We start from the raw sequence: 21,236 nt of genomic DNA on the forward strand, positions 1-21,236 counted from the left end.
CGCGGCCGTCACACGACGGCCAGCGTGAGCGCGCATCGAGCGCTGACTGCGTGCAGCCTGGGCCGTGCGCCTGCGATACCAGGATGAACTAGACAGAGCCCCCACCTTCCAGAGATGGGCGTCCAGGCCTGCGGAAGCAGATGGGGACTTGCACAGGGGCACCCTGCAGTGGGCACTGCCCCAAGCATGGCCCGGGCAGCAGGGTGCCACGATGGCAGGAGCTCTGGGTGGGCTCGCCTGTCCTGCTCTGTTGGCAGGTGGACTTTGAACCTAATTGTGCCCCCCCACCAGGAAAGGTGCCGCTTTAGAGAGGTTGGAGCCCCGATGCCTGTCCTCTGAGCGCTCGCCTGCCAGGGTGCCCCTCCCAGGAAGCCCTCCGGCCCTGGCTTCTGAGCTCCTTCTGTGGCCAGCCGTGCCACATCCCAGACACAGGACATTGGCCACCCGCGCTTGTGCTCCCGGCCTCAGCCCAGGTCGGAGCCAGGCCCCAGGAAGCACCTTCACCCCCGGTGACGGGGGCTCTCCCTCCCATGGCCCCCAGCCTGGTCTGGGCCCCTGACCGGTCTCCCCGCTGCCCCTCCAGCCATGCCCGTCCCTGATCAAGCCCCCCCCAGGGTCTCGGGTGCTCAGGACACGGCCCTGCGGCCTCCTGACCCCTCCAGCCATGGGCAGCCACACCGGGGGCTCCCACAGTCAGTGCCACGTGTGCTGAAGGACCAGGGGGTGGAGCAGGCCGGGCAACGTCAGGGGCAGAGACAGGCAGCATGACCTGCCTGGGGTGTGCGTGTGTGTGCACGTATCTGTATCGAGTACGTACACGTGTGTCTTATGTGCACGTGTTGTGTCTGATTATGTGCACTTGTATCTTTGTGTGACACGTCTGTGTGCAGACAGGTATATCTGTATGTGACTGTGTGCAGGGGTGTGTGTGCATGAGTGTATCTCTGTATGCGTGTGTTAGTGCCTGTGTGTGTATGCATGAGTGTATGTGTCTGTGTGAGTCCCTGCGTGAGTCTGTGTGTGTGTGTCTGTGTAAGTGTGTCTGTGTCTGTGCATAAATGTGTGTATGTCTGTATGTAGGTCTATCCGTCTCTGTGTGTGTCTGTCTGTGTGTGGCTGCATGTGTGTGTCTCTATGTGTGTGTGTGTCTAGTATTTCCGTGTATATCTGTGTGTGTCGGGGACATGACAAGGGTGGGGCCTTGGGGACCCCAAAGGGCCCTGATGAGCAGAGGCGAGCAGGGGGTGCCCTGAGGGACTCAGCATTTCCTGGGCTCAGCCAGGCAGGGACCCCCCCACCCTAGATGAAAGAATGGGGCCCAAGGTCCAGCAGCCTGGCTCCAATCCTGGCCCTACTCCTCGGGGTCACACTGGACAAGGCTCTTTCCTCTCCGTGTGGAGCCCTGTTTCCAGCCGGGGGGTGGGGCGGGGCAGTCACATTCAATGACGGATCTCATATGAAGACAGCAGAGCCCGCACGTCTAGGTGCTGATGCTGCCGGGACACACCTGACGCACGGCGGGCTCGCCAGACTCTGCTCTGACAGGGATTTGCTCTCCTTCTGGGCAGAGCCCAGCATCACGTTATCTTTAAGAATAAAAAATATTTAATATCTACAGAACTGTTGGTCAAACTCTAGATTTCTTAATTTACCACACCATCAAATCCACTGGCAACTTTGGAAGAGACCCGAAGAACAGGCTCAAACCCCGAGGTCCAGGGCTGGGAGGGAAGAGGGGACCTCCCAGCCATCTCAGGATCATGGAGCCCAGCCAGGCTGGCGGCAGAGAAGAGCTCAGTGAACGAACGCCTGAATGCATGGGAGCCAAGAGGAAGCTCCCTCCTCAAGTTCAGGAGGCATCAAGACCCCTCCCCTCCCGCCCCCTCAGTCTGTCCCCAGCAGAGCAGGGCCGACACCGCCTTCCAGTGCTGGATCCGTGCACCTAGCGGGTGACCGCGGGCACACGCGGTACGCTCTGTGCCAGCGCCTCTTGACCGGGGCCATTTTGCTGCCGGGGGCTTTGGGCTGTGTCTGGACACAATTCTGGTCCTTCCAACTGGGCGTGGAAGGTGGGGGTCGTGCCCCAGGGGCCCGGAGGCCAGGAACGCTGCTCAAAACCCTCCAGGGCACAGGTCGGCCCCCACCACAAAGAATCGTCAGGCCCCAGATGTCAACAGCGCTGAAGTCGAGAAAGCCTGCTCGGAGCCTCGGTCCAGGTCTTCGCAGACGGGCAAAGCCAAGGAGCAGCCCGGACCACGCTGGGCCTGGGGGGAGGCGGGGCACGGCAGTGGCTGGAAGCCAGGCTGTCCCCGCCAGCTGTGTGACAGTGACCGAGTCACTTCACGTCTCTGTGCCCACTAAGACAGGGACGCATTTTATGGGGGTAGTAAATGCGTGAGGACCAGCCTCACGCAGCTGTCATGAGCTAACAGAGACAGGCGTGTGGTGTGAAGGATGCGTTTGAGGAATGAATAAGCGCACGTGAGCTGAACGCTCGAACTATTACCGCTGTCGTCTTGAGGGGGACACCTCGTGAGGGGCCGATTCCCTGCGGGAAGCCCCCGCTCTGCCTCTTCCTGGATCAGCAGTGTGCCCGCCCCCAGGGCAGGGTCCGAGGCTCCGGGCAAACGTGCCACCTGCCGCCGGGGGGGACGTGCTCCGCACCTCCACACCGCCTCCTTGTCCCCGTAGACTCGGGGTAGAGCCTCACTAATAGCGAGCCGTGAACGTGGAGGCCAGGGCCAGGTGCGAGGACTGTTGTCATGGAAACGGCAATCCTCATTTTCTAAACACATCTGGAGCTCAGCATAGCTTCGCAGGGCTTTGCAAATGACAGGTGAATCTTCTGGGATGAATCCACTCGACAACAGCTGTCAATGCGCAGATGTCCTTGAGGGAGTGTGTCCCCACTGCCCGGGGGCAGGAGGGGGGCACACTTTGGCCTGGAAGGGCCAAAGCCTGCCACCCACTCATCCTCGCACCCTGGGCCTGGCTCTGCCATCACAGCCACAGGATGGACCTGGGCCCCTTCCCCAGCATGACCCTTCTAGAACCTTCCAAAAAGTCTCCTTGTTTCCCCTCAAGTGCCCCCTCCTCTAGCAGACGCGGTCACGGGTTCAAAGGACCGGCTCTGCCACTAACTCGCATGGGACCCAGGACGCGTCAGGGGCCTCTCTGAGCCCCAGCTGTGGACTCGGGCTGGGAGTGGGGTGCAGGATGAGACTCCCTCGCCCACTGTCCTCCTCAGATCTAACTGGGAGTGGAGGGGGGTCTGGGTCGAATCTGAGATTGACCTTTGATGGCAAGGAACCGACAGAGTTCTAACTTTAAAATGCCTGAGACGTTACGGGCTTGGCTTGCGATTTCTCTAAGGAGCCTGGGCCAAGCAGGAGGGCCTGCGAGCATCTGCTGGGAGAGATAAAAAAGGTTCAAGTGCATCCCACCCACTGGGCTCTGCACTGAACTGGCGACTCGACCCCCTGACTGCAACGCAGTGCCTGGGGGGCGGGGAGTGGCGGCCAGGAGGGACATTGGTTCCTGGGGGCTACAGCACCCTACAAGGCAGATGCGCCCCACAAGGCAGCCCGCATGCCTGCTCCCCCCTTGGGGCCCAGCCCCTCCTCATCTTTCCACGTCACCCCCTCATTTAACCTCAGCCTTGCCACAAGAAAGGCTCACCCCATTTCCAGAGGGAGGACCGGGGCTCTGAGCCCGTCACCCACCCCTGATCACATGGACAGTGCAACCCCACGTGGGCGGAAGACACAGAAGCTCCAAGGGCCACAGCCCGGGTGGATGCACGTCCGAAGGCCTGAGGACCCACCCCGCCCACAGGATGGCCCCTCATGGGCACACAGCCAGCAGAGGCCTTGGATGCCAGGGCCCTGCCCCTTCCCTCCTGACTTTGGTGGGCCTCCTGATCCTGGCTCCGAGTGTGATCCCAGGTTCCGGGTGTGACCCCGTCCTGGCTGGGCTGGGCCCCAGCAGGTGGAGTCGAGCCCAAGAACGGGTCACGGGGGCTCCTCAGCTTGGACAGGGCTGCCCCGGTCCAAGGTCCCACATTCCCAGCTCCTGGCTGCTGCCACACCAGGCTGCCCCTCTGGGCCACTGCCCACACCCACTGCTGACCCCACATCCGCTCCCAAGGCCCGGAGAGGGGACACAGCATGCCCAGGGCACCCAGGTGGTGAGTAGTGGGGTCTATCCCTCACAGCCGGGCTCAGAGCTGCGCCCTGATTGGAGTGGCGCTGGGCCTCTCTGAGGGCTGCCCTGTGACCGGCTCCAACCAGCAACCGGTTCAGAGCTGGAGAGTACGGGAGGAGCCTGGAAAAGGGGACCCTGGATGGGCGCCCAGCGGGCTCTCCGGGAGGAGACCCTCCCCGCAGGGCAGTCGGGGAGGCGGTCCAAGGCAGAAGCAGCATGGAAAGCTCAGGTGCGGTGGAGGAGCTGGCCACCCAGAAGGAGTGGTGCACCCCTCCCCAGGGAAGGCGTGGGCATCCAGCAAGAAGCGCTGATCCTGTTACTAAGCAACAGGCTCAGGCCAATGAGCGGAAGAGGGAAGCTCAGGTCCCTGGGACCAAGCCTGACTTCCACGGGAGCAGCTGGCCACTCTCCGCTTCCCCCAGGGAAGGCAGCCCCCAAAGGTGGCCATCTGCAGCTTTCCACCCTATGCAAGAAGGGCCGCGTCCCTCCCCCAGCTGCCACCACCTGCAGGGCAGACCACGCTGCGCAGGCTCACATTCCTAGCATGCTCCCACCCCGGCACTACCTCCCTCAACAGCCATCTATGGCTCCTCGTTGCCTCCAGGATGCAGCTGGAGCTCCCTGGCATGGCTTTGCCGCCTGGTTTCTTCACTTCCATTCCCTGCTCCCACACAGCACCCCCCTTGTCCACTCACATGGGGGTGGCAGTTGGGCCCAGCTCATGCAGTGCCCTTCCCTCAATGCCTACTTAACGAAAACCTGTGTTTTAGGTTTCAGAACAAAGGCCACCTCTTCAGAAAGCCTCTGGTCACAGCAGGGCGGGCTCCCCTGCTTTGGACTTTAAAGGCCTTGGCTCAAACCTCAGCCCCACCCCTCCCTAGCTGGACACTGGGCACCCAGCACTTCTGCTGCTCTCCACCAGGCTCAGGGCACTTATGCTCCTGCAGAAGGAGGGAGGGACTCCTGCCTGGCCAGGCTGCTCTGGGGACAAAAGGAGGTGGGAGCTGGGAAGACAATGCAGACATCCACACAGAAGCCAAGAACTGGTGATGAATGTTTAATGCCTTCCAGGCACAAAAACGGTTCTAAGCTGGGGATTATCACCATGGACTGCGAGAAGGGATAGGTTATAGAAGGGGTGGGTTACAGACCCATCTGGGGGTGAGGGCAGTGTCTGTTCTTTGAAAACACAAATTTGATATTTTAAAATAAATTTCCATTTGGAGAGGGCAGCCTTTCTGCCCATGACATTTAAAAAAATCTCAAAAAAGTCTCAGACAATGAGTCTGTGATTGGGCCTATTTCCCTTTTTACTTTGGCTGCCAGGAAGCTCTGGACAAACTCTTCAAACTAATCCCCGCCTTTTCAAATTTTGCTGTAGTTTTTGATTACTATTTCAGGCTTAATGATAATAGGGCTGTTTGTTGAAGCAAATTCTCAAAAATTTAATCAATCCAGACCTCAGCTGGAGAGAAAGTTTTGAATGGAGAACTCTCCTAGCAGACCTCAAAGCAACAGCCTCACCAACTGTGACTGCCGTGAGCTTGCCTCCCCAAGGGAGGAAGGCTTCGCCTCATTTCCCAGATAAAATTGTTACCAGTCCCTGAAGCCAACACTTGGCTCCTGGGAGGATGTGCAGTCTCCTCTGTATAGACTTTCAGTGTCGCGGACAAGGAAGCAGGAGAGGACAGGAGAGTGAGGAGAGCCAGGGGCTGGCTCTGGAGGTCAATACAAACCCCTCCTCTGTCCCAGGACACGTGGCCCTGGCACTGGGACACCACAGCCACCTTGCTCACAGGATGGGCTCTGAACACCCCGTTTCTGCAGTGGGAGCCTGGTGGGAGCAGTCCTGGGGCGCTGGGCTCCCTCCCCGTCCCTGTGTCCCATCTCTGGTCCTGGAAGAGCCACCCACAGGGAAAGGCCAGCACCTTTTTGCTCCCACCTCGCTCTCTGCCCCACATCCACAAGCTCCTGACATGCCCCTGCTACTGGTTCGTTTTCACTAACAACCCCCTTCTTCATTCAAGAAGCATGTATTGAGCACCCACTGCATACGCGCCCTGGCCCAGCTCCCAGGGGACGGAACAGGTAATCCAAGAGCCCCAGACCACAGGAGCCCAGAGGTCACTGTTCTCCTAGTGGCTCTCCTGAAGGGCTCCCGGATGCTCTGGAAATAACTGTGGGGAGCTGAGTGTGGGTGCTGGAGGGAGAAGGCCAGAAGGAGGCCAGAAGGCTTCCTGGAGGAGGTGGGCTAGAGCCAGGCTGAAAGATGGAGTGGCACAAAGGGGGGAGGGCACAGGCTGAGCAATGGCTTAGAGGCAGGAGTACCCCAGAGACGCCTGGCCCTGGTTCCCTTCGTTGTGTTCATCCACAGTTATTCGCTTCCACTACTTCTGGTCCCAGTGGTGTCGGGCCCGCCACCCAGCACTGTCAAGCCCCCTCCGCCACGCCGCTCTACGTCCACTTACTCCAGAGGCCCTGGGACAGGGGCACGCTGCTGCCCGCTGAGGTGGGCAGGGAGCACTTCTGGCACATGCATTCCTTGCCGTTGAAGGTCACTCGGTCCCCGGGCGGGAAGGGCAACCTGAAATAAGACAGCGCATTACCAGCCAGGACCACCTCCTGGCTCTTCCCCTGGGTGGGGGGAGCCCCATCCTAGACACCACGCCGTCACCTCCCCGGGGACCACAGGCCCAGGACGCTGGGTGTCTGCATGCAGGCGCTGCCACCGGGCCATCTTAGCCTTAGTTTCCTCATTGGCACCGGCAGGTAGAATCGTGGTGCAGTGGGCCAGAGCAGTGGGGGCCGGCCAGTGCTTGCACGTGGCGATCAACTGGGCAGTCTCAGCCGTTGGCCTCCTCCATCCAACCCTGCCTCCTCTGACCGCCCAGCATGCTTTGTCAGTTCAACACTCATGGCAACAGCACCGTTTACTGAGCATCTACTAGGTGCCAGGCCAGGTTCTATGACAGATTCCTTAATGCCTGCCTCATCTATCACCATTAAGATGCTTGCCCAGGTTGGTCTTTGCTTCGTTTTTCTCGACGGGTGAGAAAATTGAAGTTCAGAGAGGACAGTTGACTTTTCCAAGGCCACACAGCTGCTGCCCGTCAGAACCAGACTCAAACCAAGACCCGTCTGACTCCAAAGCGCCGTGATTTGCCTCCCTGGGTCTCTCAGAAAGCAGTGCCGCTAGGAGCATGCAAGACTGTGTGCTGGATTCCGTCTTTAAAGTCTGGCATTTTTTTCATCATGGATTTCTTTTTTGCATTCATTCCAATTTCTGAAGTATCACATTAAAATATCATTTACCGTGATCACTTTATTTGGCCTCCCCTTAAACTCTGCATCCAAAGCAGAGTCCCTAGTCCCAGCCCTGGGGCAAGGGGAAGTTACAGCCCTGGGCTGCCCAAGCGAGGCCGGTGGGGGCAGCAGAGCCGGCCCAGCTGCTTCAGCCCCGGAACTTCCCCTCTGGTGACAGAGGTGGATCGGGTGCCCGCCTCTGGTGAGCTAGGGTCAGGCCACCTCCTGCCACTGGGCCACCTCCTCCCCCAGTTCAGCCTGGCAAGAGAACCTGAGCCCTGCGGGCGGCAGTCTCTGAATTATCTGGACCGGGGCACGCCCCGTCCTCTGGCTTAAGCCTTCTCGTGTCCCCCCTGCCTCCTTCGGGACCGGACAAGGCCAGGCACAGCCAGGTGCTCGACAGGTCACTGTCAGTGAAAGAATGAGCAAGTACGTGAACACGTCAATAACCGAAGGTCCCCCTGGAGGCCTAGCTCAGCCGCCTTCCCCTGCAGGGCCTCCTCTCGGAGCCTGCCTGGGTCACGCTGGCTCCAGTCCAGCCCCGACTCTGTGACCAGAAGAGCTTTCTGACCCATGAGGCTGCCAAGCCTTCCCGTGAAAAAGCCCCGCCAAAGCCCCCCACTTTGTGGGGCTGGTGTTCAGGGCCCTAGGCGGATTCAGCAGGGCCCCAGCCAGCCAGTCTCAGCTCTTAGGGAGCAAGGACCTATATAAGCTGAGCTGAACCCCGTCCCAAGACTTGCGAGATGGTCCTGCCGCTCTCCGTCCTTCAGCTGCCCTGGCAGCTATCTGACGCCGTGCGCTGCATCCCACGTGGTTAGTGCTGGGGTCTACCTCTCTCCCGCCTGCTGTCTTGCAGCTGCCTTGGTAATGGGGGGTCTTGGGCCACAGCGGGAGTCCCTTGCCATCCCTGGATGCGCTCGGAGAGAATCTCTGGCTGTGTGACCCAGAGCAAGCTGCTTAACCTCTCCGAGTTCCTGCTTCTCACTTGTAAAACGGGACTAAGGACATCTGTGTCTCAGGCTGTTATTCATCCATCCATGCATCTGACCTATAGCGTGGAAAGCTCTAGTATTATGCCTGGGACCCAGGAGGGGCTGAATGAATGGTAGCTATTATTTTATTAATTCAACTTCATTGAAGTATATGTTGACAAATGTACACACTCATGTAACCAGGACCACAGTCATGGTATGCGACATTTCTGTCCACTGTAAAAAGCCTGCTGTGACCGTCCACACTCATCCCCCCACCCCGGCCCCAGGCGGCTATGATCGGCGTTCTGTGCCATGGATCTGACTTGATCTTCTGGAACTGCCTATAAATGGAATCACACGGTACGCAGTCTTTGATGTCTTGTTCTGCTGCGTGTTTTTGAGATTCACTCACACGGCTGCACACACCACTGGTTTGTTCTTTTTGATTGTCAAATGCTGCTCCTTTGCACGGATGAACTGTTCATGTCCAAGGACATTTGGATTCTTTCCAGTTTGGGACTGTTACAAATAAAGCTGCTAAGAACGTTTGCTGACAAGTCTGTGTGGACGTGTGCTTTTGTTTCTCCTGGGTAAATACCTAGGAGCGGAATTGCTGGGCCACGTGCTAACTGTGTGCCTAACTTCACAACACACTGCCAAACTGCTTTCCGTAGAGGTTGCACCACTTTGCCTTCCCACCAGAGACCTGTGACAGCTCCTTTCACTCTGTATCCTCACCAACACTTGACACTATCCATCTTCTTACTGTGAGTCATTCTAGAGGACATTGATGGTATTTCAACGAGTTTTAATTGGAATTCCCCTGATGACTAGTGATGTTAATGTAATCATTTCATTTGTTTATTGGTCATTTACATACATTTTTGTGGAGTATCTGCTAAACTCCTTTGCTCATTTTTAATGGTTTTTTTGGTCTTATTATTGAGTTGTAGAAGTTCTTTATATATTGTAGATAACTGTGTTTCACCAGATATGTATCTTCTACTAAGCTGATGGCTTGCTTTTTCATTTTCTTGACGTCTTTTTTTTTTTTTTTGCCGTACGCGGGCCTCTCCCTGTTGTGGCCTCTCCCGTTGCGGAGCACAGGCTCCGGACGCGCAGGCCCAGCGGCCATGGCTCACGGGCCCAGCCCGCTCTGCGGCATGTGGGATCTTCCCGGACCGGGGCACGAACCCGCGTGCCCTGCCTCGGCAGGCGGACTCTCACCCACTGCGCCGCCAGGGAAGCCCTCAGGGAATTTTTTATTTCAGAAATTTCCATTTTCATTTCTATAATTTCCATTTGGTTTCTTTCCATGTCTTCTATAATATTCCTACTTATGTTCATGCTTTCCTCTGAATACTTAAATATATTTACATCGGCTGTTTTAAAGTCATCGTCTGCTAGTTTCACCATTGGTCTCATTTCTGGGTCTGTTGCTGCTGACTGATTTTTCTTCTGGCCCTGGGTCACGTTTTCCAGCTTCTTCTTATGACAGGTCACATTTGATGGGTGTTGGACATTGTCGATTTTATGTTGTTGAGGGCTGGGTTTTCTTCTCTTTCTACAAAGAGTGTTACACTTTACTTTGGCAGGCAGTTAGCTCACTTGCAGACCAGCGTGATCTCTTTGAGGCTTGTTCTTGAACTTCGAGCAGGTTTACGCCTTCACTCTAGGGCGATTTCAGTTCCGCTAATAAGGCATGATGCTTTTGGTGTCCCCACTGCATGCCTGGGTGTTCCACAAGGAATCTCCACCTGGCCAGAACTCGAATGTCTCCCAGCCCTGGGAATGTTTAGCTTACAGCAACCTGGTCATTTTTTGCCCAACCTTGTGAAATTTCCTCTCCGTCTACATGGCTTCATGTTTAGTCCAAGAGTCAAAGGCACCTCTGTGCAACTCTCCTGATGTTTCGTTCTGCATAGCTCTCTCCCTTCTGCTATGCTGTTCTGCCTCTCACATCACTGTCTCTTAACTTGGGGAGGATGCCATGCCCTACCTGGTTCCCTTCTTGTCCTCTGGTTCAAGAAACAGCCTCCAGGCAGAAAGCTGGGTGGTCACAGGGGTCCCTTCTTTCGTCTTCCCTCTGTTAGTCCTGAGCTGCCTGTGCGCCAGTATCCCAAAACAGTTGTTTTGTATATTTTTTCCAGTCTTCTAGTTTTTTATAGTGGGTGGGTAAGTCCAGGCCCAGTGACTCCAGCATGACAGGGCTGTCAGGTATTATTTTTAAAATATCGGATTACAGAGGTGATCTTTCAAACCCACTGTGATTATGTCACCCCTTGTCTCTAAGCTACGTTCACAGAAATCAAACATGCAGATTATCCTTGGGGGAACCTTGACCCACGCACGCTGCAATGACACACGGTGACTCTTCCGTTAGAAATGTCCCTTGTCATGGCTCCTTCCTGGCCCAGCACCTCCTCCCACCCCCACCCCCAACAAAAGCTTCCCTTTCCGCCTAGAGCACGTGCCACAACTACAGAAAACAGCGGGAACAACACTCAACAAGACCCCTTTCAACTGGGTGTGGTGAGACAGAGAGAACAGAGAATAAACTCTGGGGGTTTCATTCTTTGTTTTCTAGACAGAACATTCCCCCTGGGAGCAATGTGTCTGGGGCTGTGGTGGGTGGGAGGGAGGGAGGGAGGGAGGGAGGGAGGGAGGGGGGAGGCAGGATGCCCACGTGGGAGGGCTGCCTGCTGCTGCCCCCAAGCCCCAGAGGTGCAGGGCAGAGAGGGGAGCGGGTGTAGCCTTGCTGCCGGGGCTGAGGACCTCATTCTGTCTCTAGCGGCCATTCACTGGACACCTGCTCCGTGGCAGGCGGCAGGCGCCGGAGGAGTCAAATCCAGTCCCTGCCCACGTGGTGCTGCCGTCAAGCAGCTCTGGGACACGGTGCCACAGAAGGGTTGTAGGGCCCAGGATGCAGGGGAGCCGCGACGAGGGACAGGGAGGGGACAGGGAGGCTGGGGGGAGGCAGCTCTTGCTGCACTGCTGTGTCCCCAGATGCTGCGCCTGTAGGGTCTGGGCTAATGCAGCTCCAAGTCACCAGAGCCAGCCTGGGGCCTGGCCCACGGAGGCATCTAGAAAAGCCTGGACGAATGAATGAATGAATGAGTGAATGAATAAAGGAATGAAGGGACTGGAACAGACTGTGAAGCTCCTCTCAGCCAGGCTGGGAGGCTCAGACTTTCTCGTGGAGGTCATGGGGGTGGGGTGGAGGAGTGACAGGCAGAGGGAAAACAGGGACCCCAGTGTGGAGGCCTTGGCAGGACTCCAGGGAGGTGAGTTCTGGGTCTGAGTAAGGCAGTGGCTGGGCCGATTTCGGAAGTTCATGGGGGGGACCTGGGAAGATGCCCACGCTTGGGGCTCGTGTGCCTGGTGGGTTGGGCGCCTGTGCCACCTACAGATCAGGGACTTGGGTACAGAGAGGCGGGGTGTGTAGGTGGGATGTGCCAGGACGGTGGAGGAGAGGGGAGCGGCAGTGGGTGGGCACGGAGAGGCCAAAGCGTGGACACTGCAGGCACCGACGTGAGAGGAGACGAGGTGGAGGCTGCGGACAGGAGAGGGGCTGGTGGGCGGGGCCGAGAAGGCACAGGCGGTGGGAGAGCACCTCCCCAGAAGCCATCAGAGGCCTCGTGCTGGCAGTCTCAGAACCCACGGGCCTCTGCATCCCGGAAAGAGGGCTTGATCCTGTGCTGCGGGCAAGGGGTGGGAGCCTGCAAGGTGTGCGGCTGGATGAAGGTGTGCCTCAGAGCAGGGCCAGGGTCCACCTGCCATCCCTTGGCTGGGTCCTGCCTCCCTCCCGGCCATATGAGACAATGGGAGGGAGGGAAGGAGGGAGGGAGGGAGGAGGGAGGAGGAGGGAGGAGGGAGGAGGGAGGAGGAGGGAGGAGGAGGGAGGAGGGAGGGGAGGAGGGTGGAGGGAGGGAGGAGGGAGGATGGAGGGAGGGAGGAGGGAGGAGGGAGGAGGGAGGGAGGAGGGAGGAGGGGAGGGGGAGGAGGGGGAGGAGGGAGGGGGAGGGAGGAGGAGGGAGAGAGGAGGGAGGGAGGGAGGAGGGAGGGAGGGAGGAGGGAGGAGGGGGAGGGAGGAGGGAGGAGGGGGAGGGAGGAGGGGAGGGGGAGGGGAGGGGGAGGGGAGGGGGGAGGAGGGGGAGGAGGGAGGTGGGAGGAGGGAGGGGAGGAGGGTGGAGGGAGAGAGGAGGGAGGGAGGAGGGAGGAGGGGGAGGGGGAGGGAGGAGGGGGAGGGGGGAGGGGGGAGGAGGGAGGAGGAGGGAGGAGGGAGGGAGGGAGGAGGGGGGAGGGAGGGAGGGAGGAGGGAGGGTGGAGGGAGGAGGGAGGCGGGAGGGAGGGGGAGGGAGGGAGGAGGGAGGCGGGAGGGAGGAGGGAGGCGGGAGGGCTGGGGAGGAGCGGTTGCAGGTCCCACACTCACCGGCAGACGGCACACACGAAGCAGTTTGGGTGGTAGGTCTTGCCCAGCGCCGACACCACCTCGCCCTCGATGAACTGATCGCAGCTGAAGCAGCGGGTCCCATACAGTCTCTGGTAGTCCTGGGTGCAGATGTACTCGCCCTGCCGCACGAAGAAGCCGCCCTCGGCCAGGTCACAGCCGCATTCTGGGGACACACGGGAGGGGCCGAGGTAGCAGGTGACCACCAGCTCCCCAGTCCCGCCGGGCTCCATGGGTATCCCTCACTACACACAGGCTTCGGTGCGAACTCAGGGTGGCTCGCTGAACCCTCGGGGGGCCAGGCCCTAAGCACAGACTCCAGCTCCGGCCCCTCAGCCTGGAGACGAGTGGCTTTTCTTGTGGAAGCTTCTAGAAAGGGGCACGGACCCGGGATGAGAAGCAGGCTGTGCTGAGGGGCCAGCCCAGCGCCTCCTCGCCTCCTGAGCCCACCAGGGACGCAGTGCTGATGCCCCATGAGCCCCCCCCAACCCCCGCTCCTCCAGGTGGGCTGTTCCCAGCAGGAAAATAACAGATGGGGAGGCGGTTCACACCTGAGCACCTACCGCGTGCTAGGCCCTGTTCTGGGGGGGAGGATCCCCTGACCACAGTGAGGCTTCCTGACCCCCCTCCACCCGTCTCCCCCAACATGGACGAGGCCAGACCCCCTGCAAAAGGGAGAGAGGCCGGGCACACTCGCACTGACCCCTCATATACCTCCTGCCCCAGGGAGGACCAGGGGGACGTTGCCAGGCGGAGGATGGAGTGCCTGCCCTCAGGACAGGCCCCAGGGCACATGGGAACCGGGCTTGGTTCCAGAGGGAGCAGCCTTCGCGCCCTCCCTGGGGAGGCCCAGCCTGCCAGCCCGTCAGGGCGGGGTCTTTGTGGGTCGCAGCCCCCTAGCCAGAGCCTTGAAATACCATGTAGCCCATCTTTGAATCAACGCCTAAAAATTTTCATCAAAACTTTAACCGACTGCAGAGGCTGTAGTTTCCGGTGAACTGTAAGGACTGGCATCTTTAAATTAACTCGTAGACCGTAGATGTCGAAGCAGGACCACCGACCTCTGTTTACAAAACCCAGAGACAGGCTCTGAGTGAAAGCAGGCATTTCACCTTGTTCCTCGTTTGCTAGGAAAGCCTGTTGCCATCTCTTTCCCCCACAGAACTGCGTGCACACGTGACGTGTTTCAGAGATGGAAGGCGCCCATGGCTCTCTGCAACAAAAATCCCTCCGTCTACGTGGAAATTGATTTATTAGGAATTTCTTATGGCCACCAGGCTCTAAATATTTAATAGCTTATTCTGGGTAGTGTTGTTATGACTGCTACTAGTATAAAGCTATCAAAACAACACATATGTTGTAAATTTTGGTAAATTATTATTACGTGGATAGAGGACAAGCTTTTCACAGTGCAGCTCTTGACGACACGGATGGTGGTGGTCGAGGGGAGTTCCTGGTGTCTGATCAAGGGAGCCCCGACTTTTAAACTCCACCTTGTTTGGCGCCCTGGGGGATTGGAAGGCGAGGGCAGCCGAGCAGCCTTCCTCCACTGCAGGTGGCTTCTCAGGCTGGTCAGTCTGGGAAGAGCAAGTGTGGGAGTCTGAATCTCCAAGGGTCTTGGGGTCCCCGGGGGTCAGGTCTGCTTGGTCTGGTCAGCAGTGCCCTTTCAGCTCATGCACCGGTCGGTGCACACGACCCAGGACCTGGGGGCTCCGGGTGGCTCTGCCAGGTGGGACCCACTCAGCTCAGCTCCCACCCCTACACAGGGCGAGGTGGCGGGCCTCTCCTGGGTGTCCCTGTCCCCTCACCTGGGCCACAGGGCTGCACGTGCTGTTACCCGGTTACAGCCACCAGAGTGGCTGGAAATCCTTCCTTCCACATCGTCAAGGAGCTGTTGGCTCTTTGGACATAAAGCTGGAAGCCCAGACTCCAGGGCTGCCCGGGGGATGCAGGCTCCACTCGTGCACTGCGCTGTGTGCCCCTGGGCAAGTCCCTGATCTCCCTGGGCCCCCAAGTCCTCATCTGGGCCTACTCAGAGGTGAGAAGGGCAGCACAGAGGCGCATCCCATGCTAGCGTGACATAAGCCCCAAGTCGTGCGGGGCCACCATCCAGGCCATCATTTTACTGACGTCACTCACCCCAGGAGGCCCGAGGCCGGTGCCCAGCTCTAAATCCTTCTCTCACACAGCCCGAGAGTGAAAAGCCTTTGTTCAGTCTTGCACCACAGGGCTTCCCTGGTGGCGCACTGGTTAAGAATCCGCCTGCCAATGCAGGGGACACGGGTTCGAGCCCCGATCCGGGAAGATCCCACATGCCGTGGACAACTAAGCCCGTGCACCACAACTACCGAGCCTGCGCTCTAGAGCCCGCAAGCCACAACTTCTGAAGCCCGCGTGCTACAACTACTGAAGCCCATGCGCCACAAATACTGAGCCTGCGCTCTAGATCCCGTGAGCCACAACTACTGAAGCCCGTGCGCCTGGAGCCCGGGCTCCACAACAAGAGAAGCCACCGCAATGAGAAGCCTGCATACCGCAACGAAGAGCAGCCCCCGTTCAACGCAACTGAAGAAAGCCTGCGTGCAGCAACAAAGACCCAACGCAGCCCAAATAAATACATTTATTTAAAAAAAGAAAATCTTGCACCACAGCGTAGGCCAAGCAGATGTACCCCGACTCGGGAAGCACAGGCTCCCTGAGGCCTCTGTAGGAGAATTAGTGCCTTTTTCAGTAAACGCTGCCTGTAACAATTCAGCCCTTGAGTGACGGGCTGGCTCACGGACACCCCTGGCCCTGGTACTAGGCTCATTTTTTTTCTTTTCTTTTTTTAAAGATTTATTATTTATGTATTTTATTTATTTTTTGGCTGTGTCGGGTCTTAGTTGCGGCACACAGGATCTTCGCTGAGGTGCGCGGGCCTCTCTCTAGTGGCGTGCGAGCTCCAGGGCTCATTTTCTAATCTTCCTAAAGATATGACCGTATTGACTGTTCTTCGAAGGAGAAGAATGTGAAGAGGGATCTAGCGCCCCACTATAACCTGCATCTACATCCCGGAGGCACCAGGAGACTGAATTAAAGCCGCTTTCCTGCCCCGAGAGCCGGGCCCGGCCAATGCTACGTCCTCCCTGCCCGGCCCCAGTCATCTCTGCTACTGACCGGATTGTAGCTGGCTGGGTCCACTAAGGTCGGGGCCAGACAGTAAACCCAGACCTCTGCCTGCTAAAAATCAAGAGTCCAAATTCGTTAATAATTTTGAACGTCCTAATCAAGACAATATATTCTCCTCACATTCCATCTGTCTATCCAAGTAGCCGAGACCCAGTGAAGTGAAGGGCACCAGCAGCTGTGGGTGACCCGGAGCAGCCCGCCCCCCCATCTCTGGCGGTCACTGTTGTCACTTCTGAGAAACGGTCGGGAGGGGGCGGGCCATGGTGGGAAGACAATCTGCACCACTTTCTGGAATACCCTTTGGCATCGACTCAAAGGAATATGAAAACCGCTCCTACCCTTTGACCCAGTCGTCTCTCTCTGGGACTCTATCCCAAGGAACTGACCGTGAACGTCCACAGAAGCTTTCTTGCATGGTGTTGGCTGCAGCATCACTACAGTATAATGTAGGAAATAAACGCTGGGCTTTAGGGACAGGCAGCCTGGGCATGAATGCTTCCTCCTGTTGCTTCCTGGCTGTGTGACCTGGGGCAAGTTACTTAACCTCTCTGAATCTCAGAGTCCTCATCTGTAACACTCATGGGATGAGGCATAGGAAACTGACTAGCCCAATGCCGGGCTGGAATCGATGTGAACATTTAAGAGCTGAGGAACGGCTAAGTCTGCTGCAGGCCAGGCATCTGAAGGAATCTGGGTATATACTGAAATTGATGTTGAAGGATGTATGATGGGGAAAGGGCTTACACAGTCCCTTAAAGAGAATACATCGGGACACAGAAGTAAATGTACAACAGGACTTCAGATTGAAAAGACTCTTACAAAGGAGAAGATTGGAAGGCTCTCTACCCAAATACGGACGGCAATTCCCCTGGGGTGGTCAGCTCAGGGATGCTCTTGTCCTGGTGTCTGGGAAGAGGAGAGAGTGATTGATGTTAAAACACAAAGCAGCCCGAGAACCCCAGGGCGTTCATGTGAGTTGGAGGGAGCTGGCTCAGGGCAGCGTGGTCACTGCCAGCCCAGGTCCTGACCTAACCTCTGCCTCAGATGCTCCATCTGAAAATAACAGGCCCACGTCACCGGAGATGGCTTCCTGCCTTGACTTTCCACAATTCTGCCATGTGGGCCTGTTCTCATAAACGCCCCTGGAACGCAATCCCTTTGCCCCATTCCCTTGTCACCCCCAGTCGCTAAGACCAGCTCTGGGTGTGTCTCTTCATGGTCCCCATGGGGTTGTGTCCTTGTGGACAACCCCACCTGCTGTTACCAAGTTACAGGCAGAGCTGGTGGCCTCTTCCCCCAACACACACACACACACACACACACACACACACACACACACACACACACACACACACACAGGCTTCCCTCCCTCCTGTTTCCTTCGCTCATTCTGCAGTCATGAGCGCGCTCAGTCCTGCTGCCACACAGATCAGAAAACACCTGCTTTCCTGAGGTCACACATGGTTGTGGCCTCACCTTTTCATCATTTCAGAGTCGGGGCCCTTGTTTCCCAGGCACCACGAGCAGGGCTACAAAAGCTCCTGGTTGAAAACAAATGTTCTAGGGACTTCCCTGGCGGTCGAGTGGTTAAGACTCTGCGCTTCCAGAACCCAGACCTTCTGGCAGGGGGCGCCGGTTCAATCCCTGCTCGGGGAACTAAGACCCTGTATGCTGCGTGGTGCGGCCCCCCTGCCACAAAAGTTCTAAAAGCGCAGAACTCCACTACACATAAAAGGTCAAGAGAACCGGATTTGTTTTCCTGTGCGAATTTCAGTTGTAGCGGTGGCGACAGATTTCATTTTTTCTTGAGGATGTGCTATGTGCTGGATGTTTGCTATGTTTCTATCCTACACAGATTCCCATTTTGTATCGTGAAACTAGAGCTGGCTGGATTTCAAGACAATCCAGAAGCAGACGCCCCCTCACACGCTCGTCCAAGCTGCCGTGGTCTCAGGCTGGGGCCCAGGCCCTTCTCCCCACCCTGCCCTGGCCTCCCCTCATCAGCACAGCACCCAGTGGTCCATGAAACTAAAATGGACAGGATCCTCCTGTGTTCTTTCTCTCGCAGTGTCGCAGCCCAGGTCCTCACGAGGACCCCCTTCCCCCCAGCCTTCCCCCACTCCCCCTCCTCACTCTACTCCAGACACACAGGCCTCGTGCTGTCCTGGAACCTGCCAGGCACACTTCCCTGCTTCAGTGTCACTGCACTGGCTGTTCCCTCTGGCTGCAATGCTCTTCCCTCACCTCCTTCAAGTCTTCAAGCAAAGGTCACCTCCTCCACGAAGCCTGCCCTGATTACCCAATTTAAAATAGTAACTCCCTGGCACTCCCAGCCCCGTCTTTATCTTGCTCTTTGTCTTCCCCTTCCTAGCACTTCACTTTCAGCATATGATGAAATTTGCTTGTTAATTCTATCTAGTGCTTATTGTCTGTCTCCCTGCCCTAGAATGTGATCTCCACAAGGACAAGGATGTCTGTTTTGTTCATGGATGCATTCCAGGCACCCAGAACACTGCCCAGCACGGAGTATGTGCCCAATTGGGTTGTCGAATGAAACTGAGGCTAAGAAACATGTCTAAGACCCACATGAGCTGGGGGTGGAAGAGGTGGGAATTGAACCCAGACCTTCTGGCATCACAGCCCAAGCCTGAGGCAGCCCAGACGGTCTGGAGAATAATGTGATTTCTTTCACAGATTTTCAGGTTTAACGTTCAGATTTTGAGATGTAAACCAAGGCACATCAAGCCAGTCCCTGGGTGGCAGGAACCCAACACATCGGGATCTCCTGGATCAGAATTAGACACAATTGTCTTCTGGGCTAACAGACCCTGTTTCGGTCGGCCTGGCAACACACCCACCCAGGGACGAACATGGCTGGAGTCAGTCAGTCCCCATCCTCCCATTACTCTTTGCCGGTGGAGTGGATGTGTGACCTAGTTCTAGCCAGCGAGTCATACAGGAAGCCTGTGTGGGCTTCCAGGGAAAAGGTTCTCCTCCCTGATCGAAGGGAGATTACCCTGATGACCCAATCAGAGTAATCATGCAGGGGGAGGGCCCCTTTGCCTGTGCATACCCCTGCCCAACTTCTTCCCCAGGGCTGAGTGTCCACCTGTGAGGATGTGATGTTTGGAGCTACAGCAGCCATCTTGAGACCATGAAGAGAGTTACTGCTGACATGTATAAGATGGGGGGGGGAGTTGGGGGTGGGGAGTGGAAAAAGAACCTAGTCTTTGATGACTTGTTTGAGCCGTTAAATTAACCAGCTCTGGGGGTGAGGAGGCGACCTCCAGAGTTCCTGTTAAGATGATATATATCCATGTAACTTAAGACACTATAAGTTGGGTCTTCTTTTTTATTCATCCAAGAGCACCCTCAATGATTCACAGACTTTGCATCTTCATGAGAGCCTGGATAAAAGATCGATCTAAGACTATGCAATCCTCAAGCTTCACAAAACACAACTTCTCAAAAGCTTGCAGGAAAACTCAAATGCTCCCTGTCACCCTTCAGCAGGTGAAGCCGACATGCCACCTACTGAAGGCAGGGGCCCCCGCTATGCCGGCAGGCTGACACAGCACCTGGCACAGAATGAATCTGTGTGTGGGTGGATGCGTGTCCGCCCCCTCCTCACCGGGATGCAGACCCTGCTGGGGGCCCTGCACCCCGTCCCTCCATGCTGGGTCTGGGGCAGAGCTGAGGCTCGTGGGAAGGGCTCCCCCCGCTCTCGCCAGCTGCTCCCACAGGTGTCAACCAGGCGAGTCACACATCACCCTTTGCTTCCTCATCTTTAACTGGAGACAACGCCTCAGCCCCCCTAATACTGGAGGACTTTGGAAGAAAACACACGGAAAGCACTGAGCTCACAGGAAGCGCTCAGCAGAGGTAAGAGAAGGTGAGAGAAGGAAGCCTCCTCGGCAGGACCGGCAGGCTCCCTGGCAGCCCCTGAGCTTCAGTCCCCCTCCTTCGGCCCCGCTGCACCTTCCACACTGCGCCCCGCACCGCGGGCACAGGCCTGGCCGCCTCTGCCAGCCCAGCTCTCCTCTTCTTTCTCTGGCTGAACCTAGAGCCAAAACGCCACCTCCTCCGGGAAGCCTTCTCTGGAAGTTCCCAGATCCCTCCCGGTGGGCCACCTTCCCGGCACTCGGCTTCTACCACTAACACCCAACTATTCCCGGCAAGCTGGTAGATTGATCTCCTCACCAGACCTCACCTGTCAAAGCTAAGTCTCACGCCTTCCTCCTTAGCGCTTCCCAAAGCCGGGCCTGGTGCACAGCAGGGCCTCCCGAGACTGTGGTGGGCTGAGGGGACTCAGGCAGTTAACGGGTCCCGTGGTGCTGATAAAAGCCACATCGCTGGATTATCTTACACGTGGCGTATTTCCCATCTTTGCCCATAAAGCCCAGGGGCTCACTGCCCCCGCGGCCCGTCGAGGCCCACATGTGAATGTCTGTGCCTCTCTGGACGTCGTTTCAAACCCGCAGGAAAGCAGGCTGTGACGACACCGCTTGCAGAGGTAAGAAGGGGTTTGCAGGGCCATTAAAAGAATTCTTTCTTTAAAACTGCCAATTCTTTGGGTTTGGACACTGTGTCAGATTGGTTTGATCTGCCCATCCCTTCCCCCAAATGCTACTTTTCATTTATTCTCAGGAAACTAAATGCAAACACACGAAACCCCATTGTGCACGACAGAATATGTAGTAACTTGAGCGTAGGGAGAAAGGTTAGGCTGGAAGGGTGCTCCGAGCAAAGCCTGGCTCAGATAGAGGGACTTCAAGTGATTTGTTTTACTTTCTTCTTATCCTTTTGGTATTATCTGAATTTAGTGATAGTCATGTTATTTTTTATAATCGGAGAAAAAGCCGTGTTCATTTGGAGTGAACAGTAACGTTTTCAGTCCCGCTCTGGGAGGGTGCAGGGGCGCCCGAGGTTCGTGGCCCAGCTTAGGTCCTGTGCACCCTGAGGTGCTGAGTTCATGCCACCAGTGATGGCCATTTACCGTGTGGCTACAGGGCCCAAGCGGCCACTTTGCTCTGGCCAGTGGATCACGGACATGGCTACGGCCATCCGAGGACACTGCCCGGGACCTGGACCTCGTCCTCTGACCCTCCCCCTTGGGCAGATGCCCCCGTCACCCCCAC

At 57.1% G+C, this 21,236-nt stretch overlaps 1 protein-coding gene across 27 annotated transcripts in view; it reads right to left on the reverse strand.

Annotated features, from left to right (window-relative positions):
* Window positions 1–21,236, reverse strand: part of ABLIM2 (actin binding LIM protein family member 2) — a 151,597-nt gene that overhangs the window by 89,007 nt on the left and 41,354 nt on the right. For all 27 annotated transcript variants that reach the window (XR_007477089.1, XR_007477068.1, XR_007477069.1 and 24 more), the window contains exons 3-4: window positions 12,913–13,096; window positions 6,672–6,787 (exon numbers count right to left, since the gene is read on the reverse strand). Coding sequence is in view for 2 of the 27 variants with exons in the window: in XM_033419482.2 (XP_033275373.1) it covers window positions 6,672–6,787; window positions 12,913–13,096 (300 nt within the window). In the remaining 25 variants the exon portion in view is untranslated. The remainder of the gene's footprint in view (window positions 1–6,671; window positions 6,788–12,912; window positions 13,097–21,236) is intronic.

The sequence above is a fragment of the Orcinus orca genome, chromosome 4 (assembly GCF_937001465.1).
Source record: "Orcinus orca chromosome 4, mOrcOrc1.1, whole genome shotgun sequence".
Lineage (NCBI taxonomy): Eukaryota > Metazoa > Chordata > Mammalia > Artiodactyla > Delphinidae > Orcinus > Orcinus orca.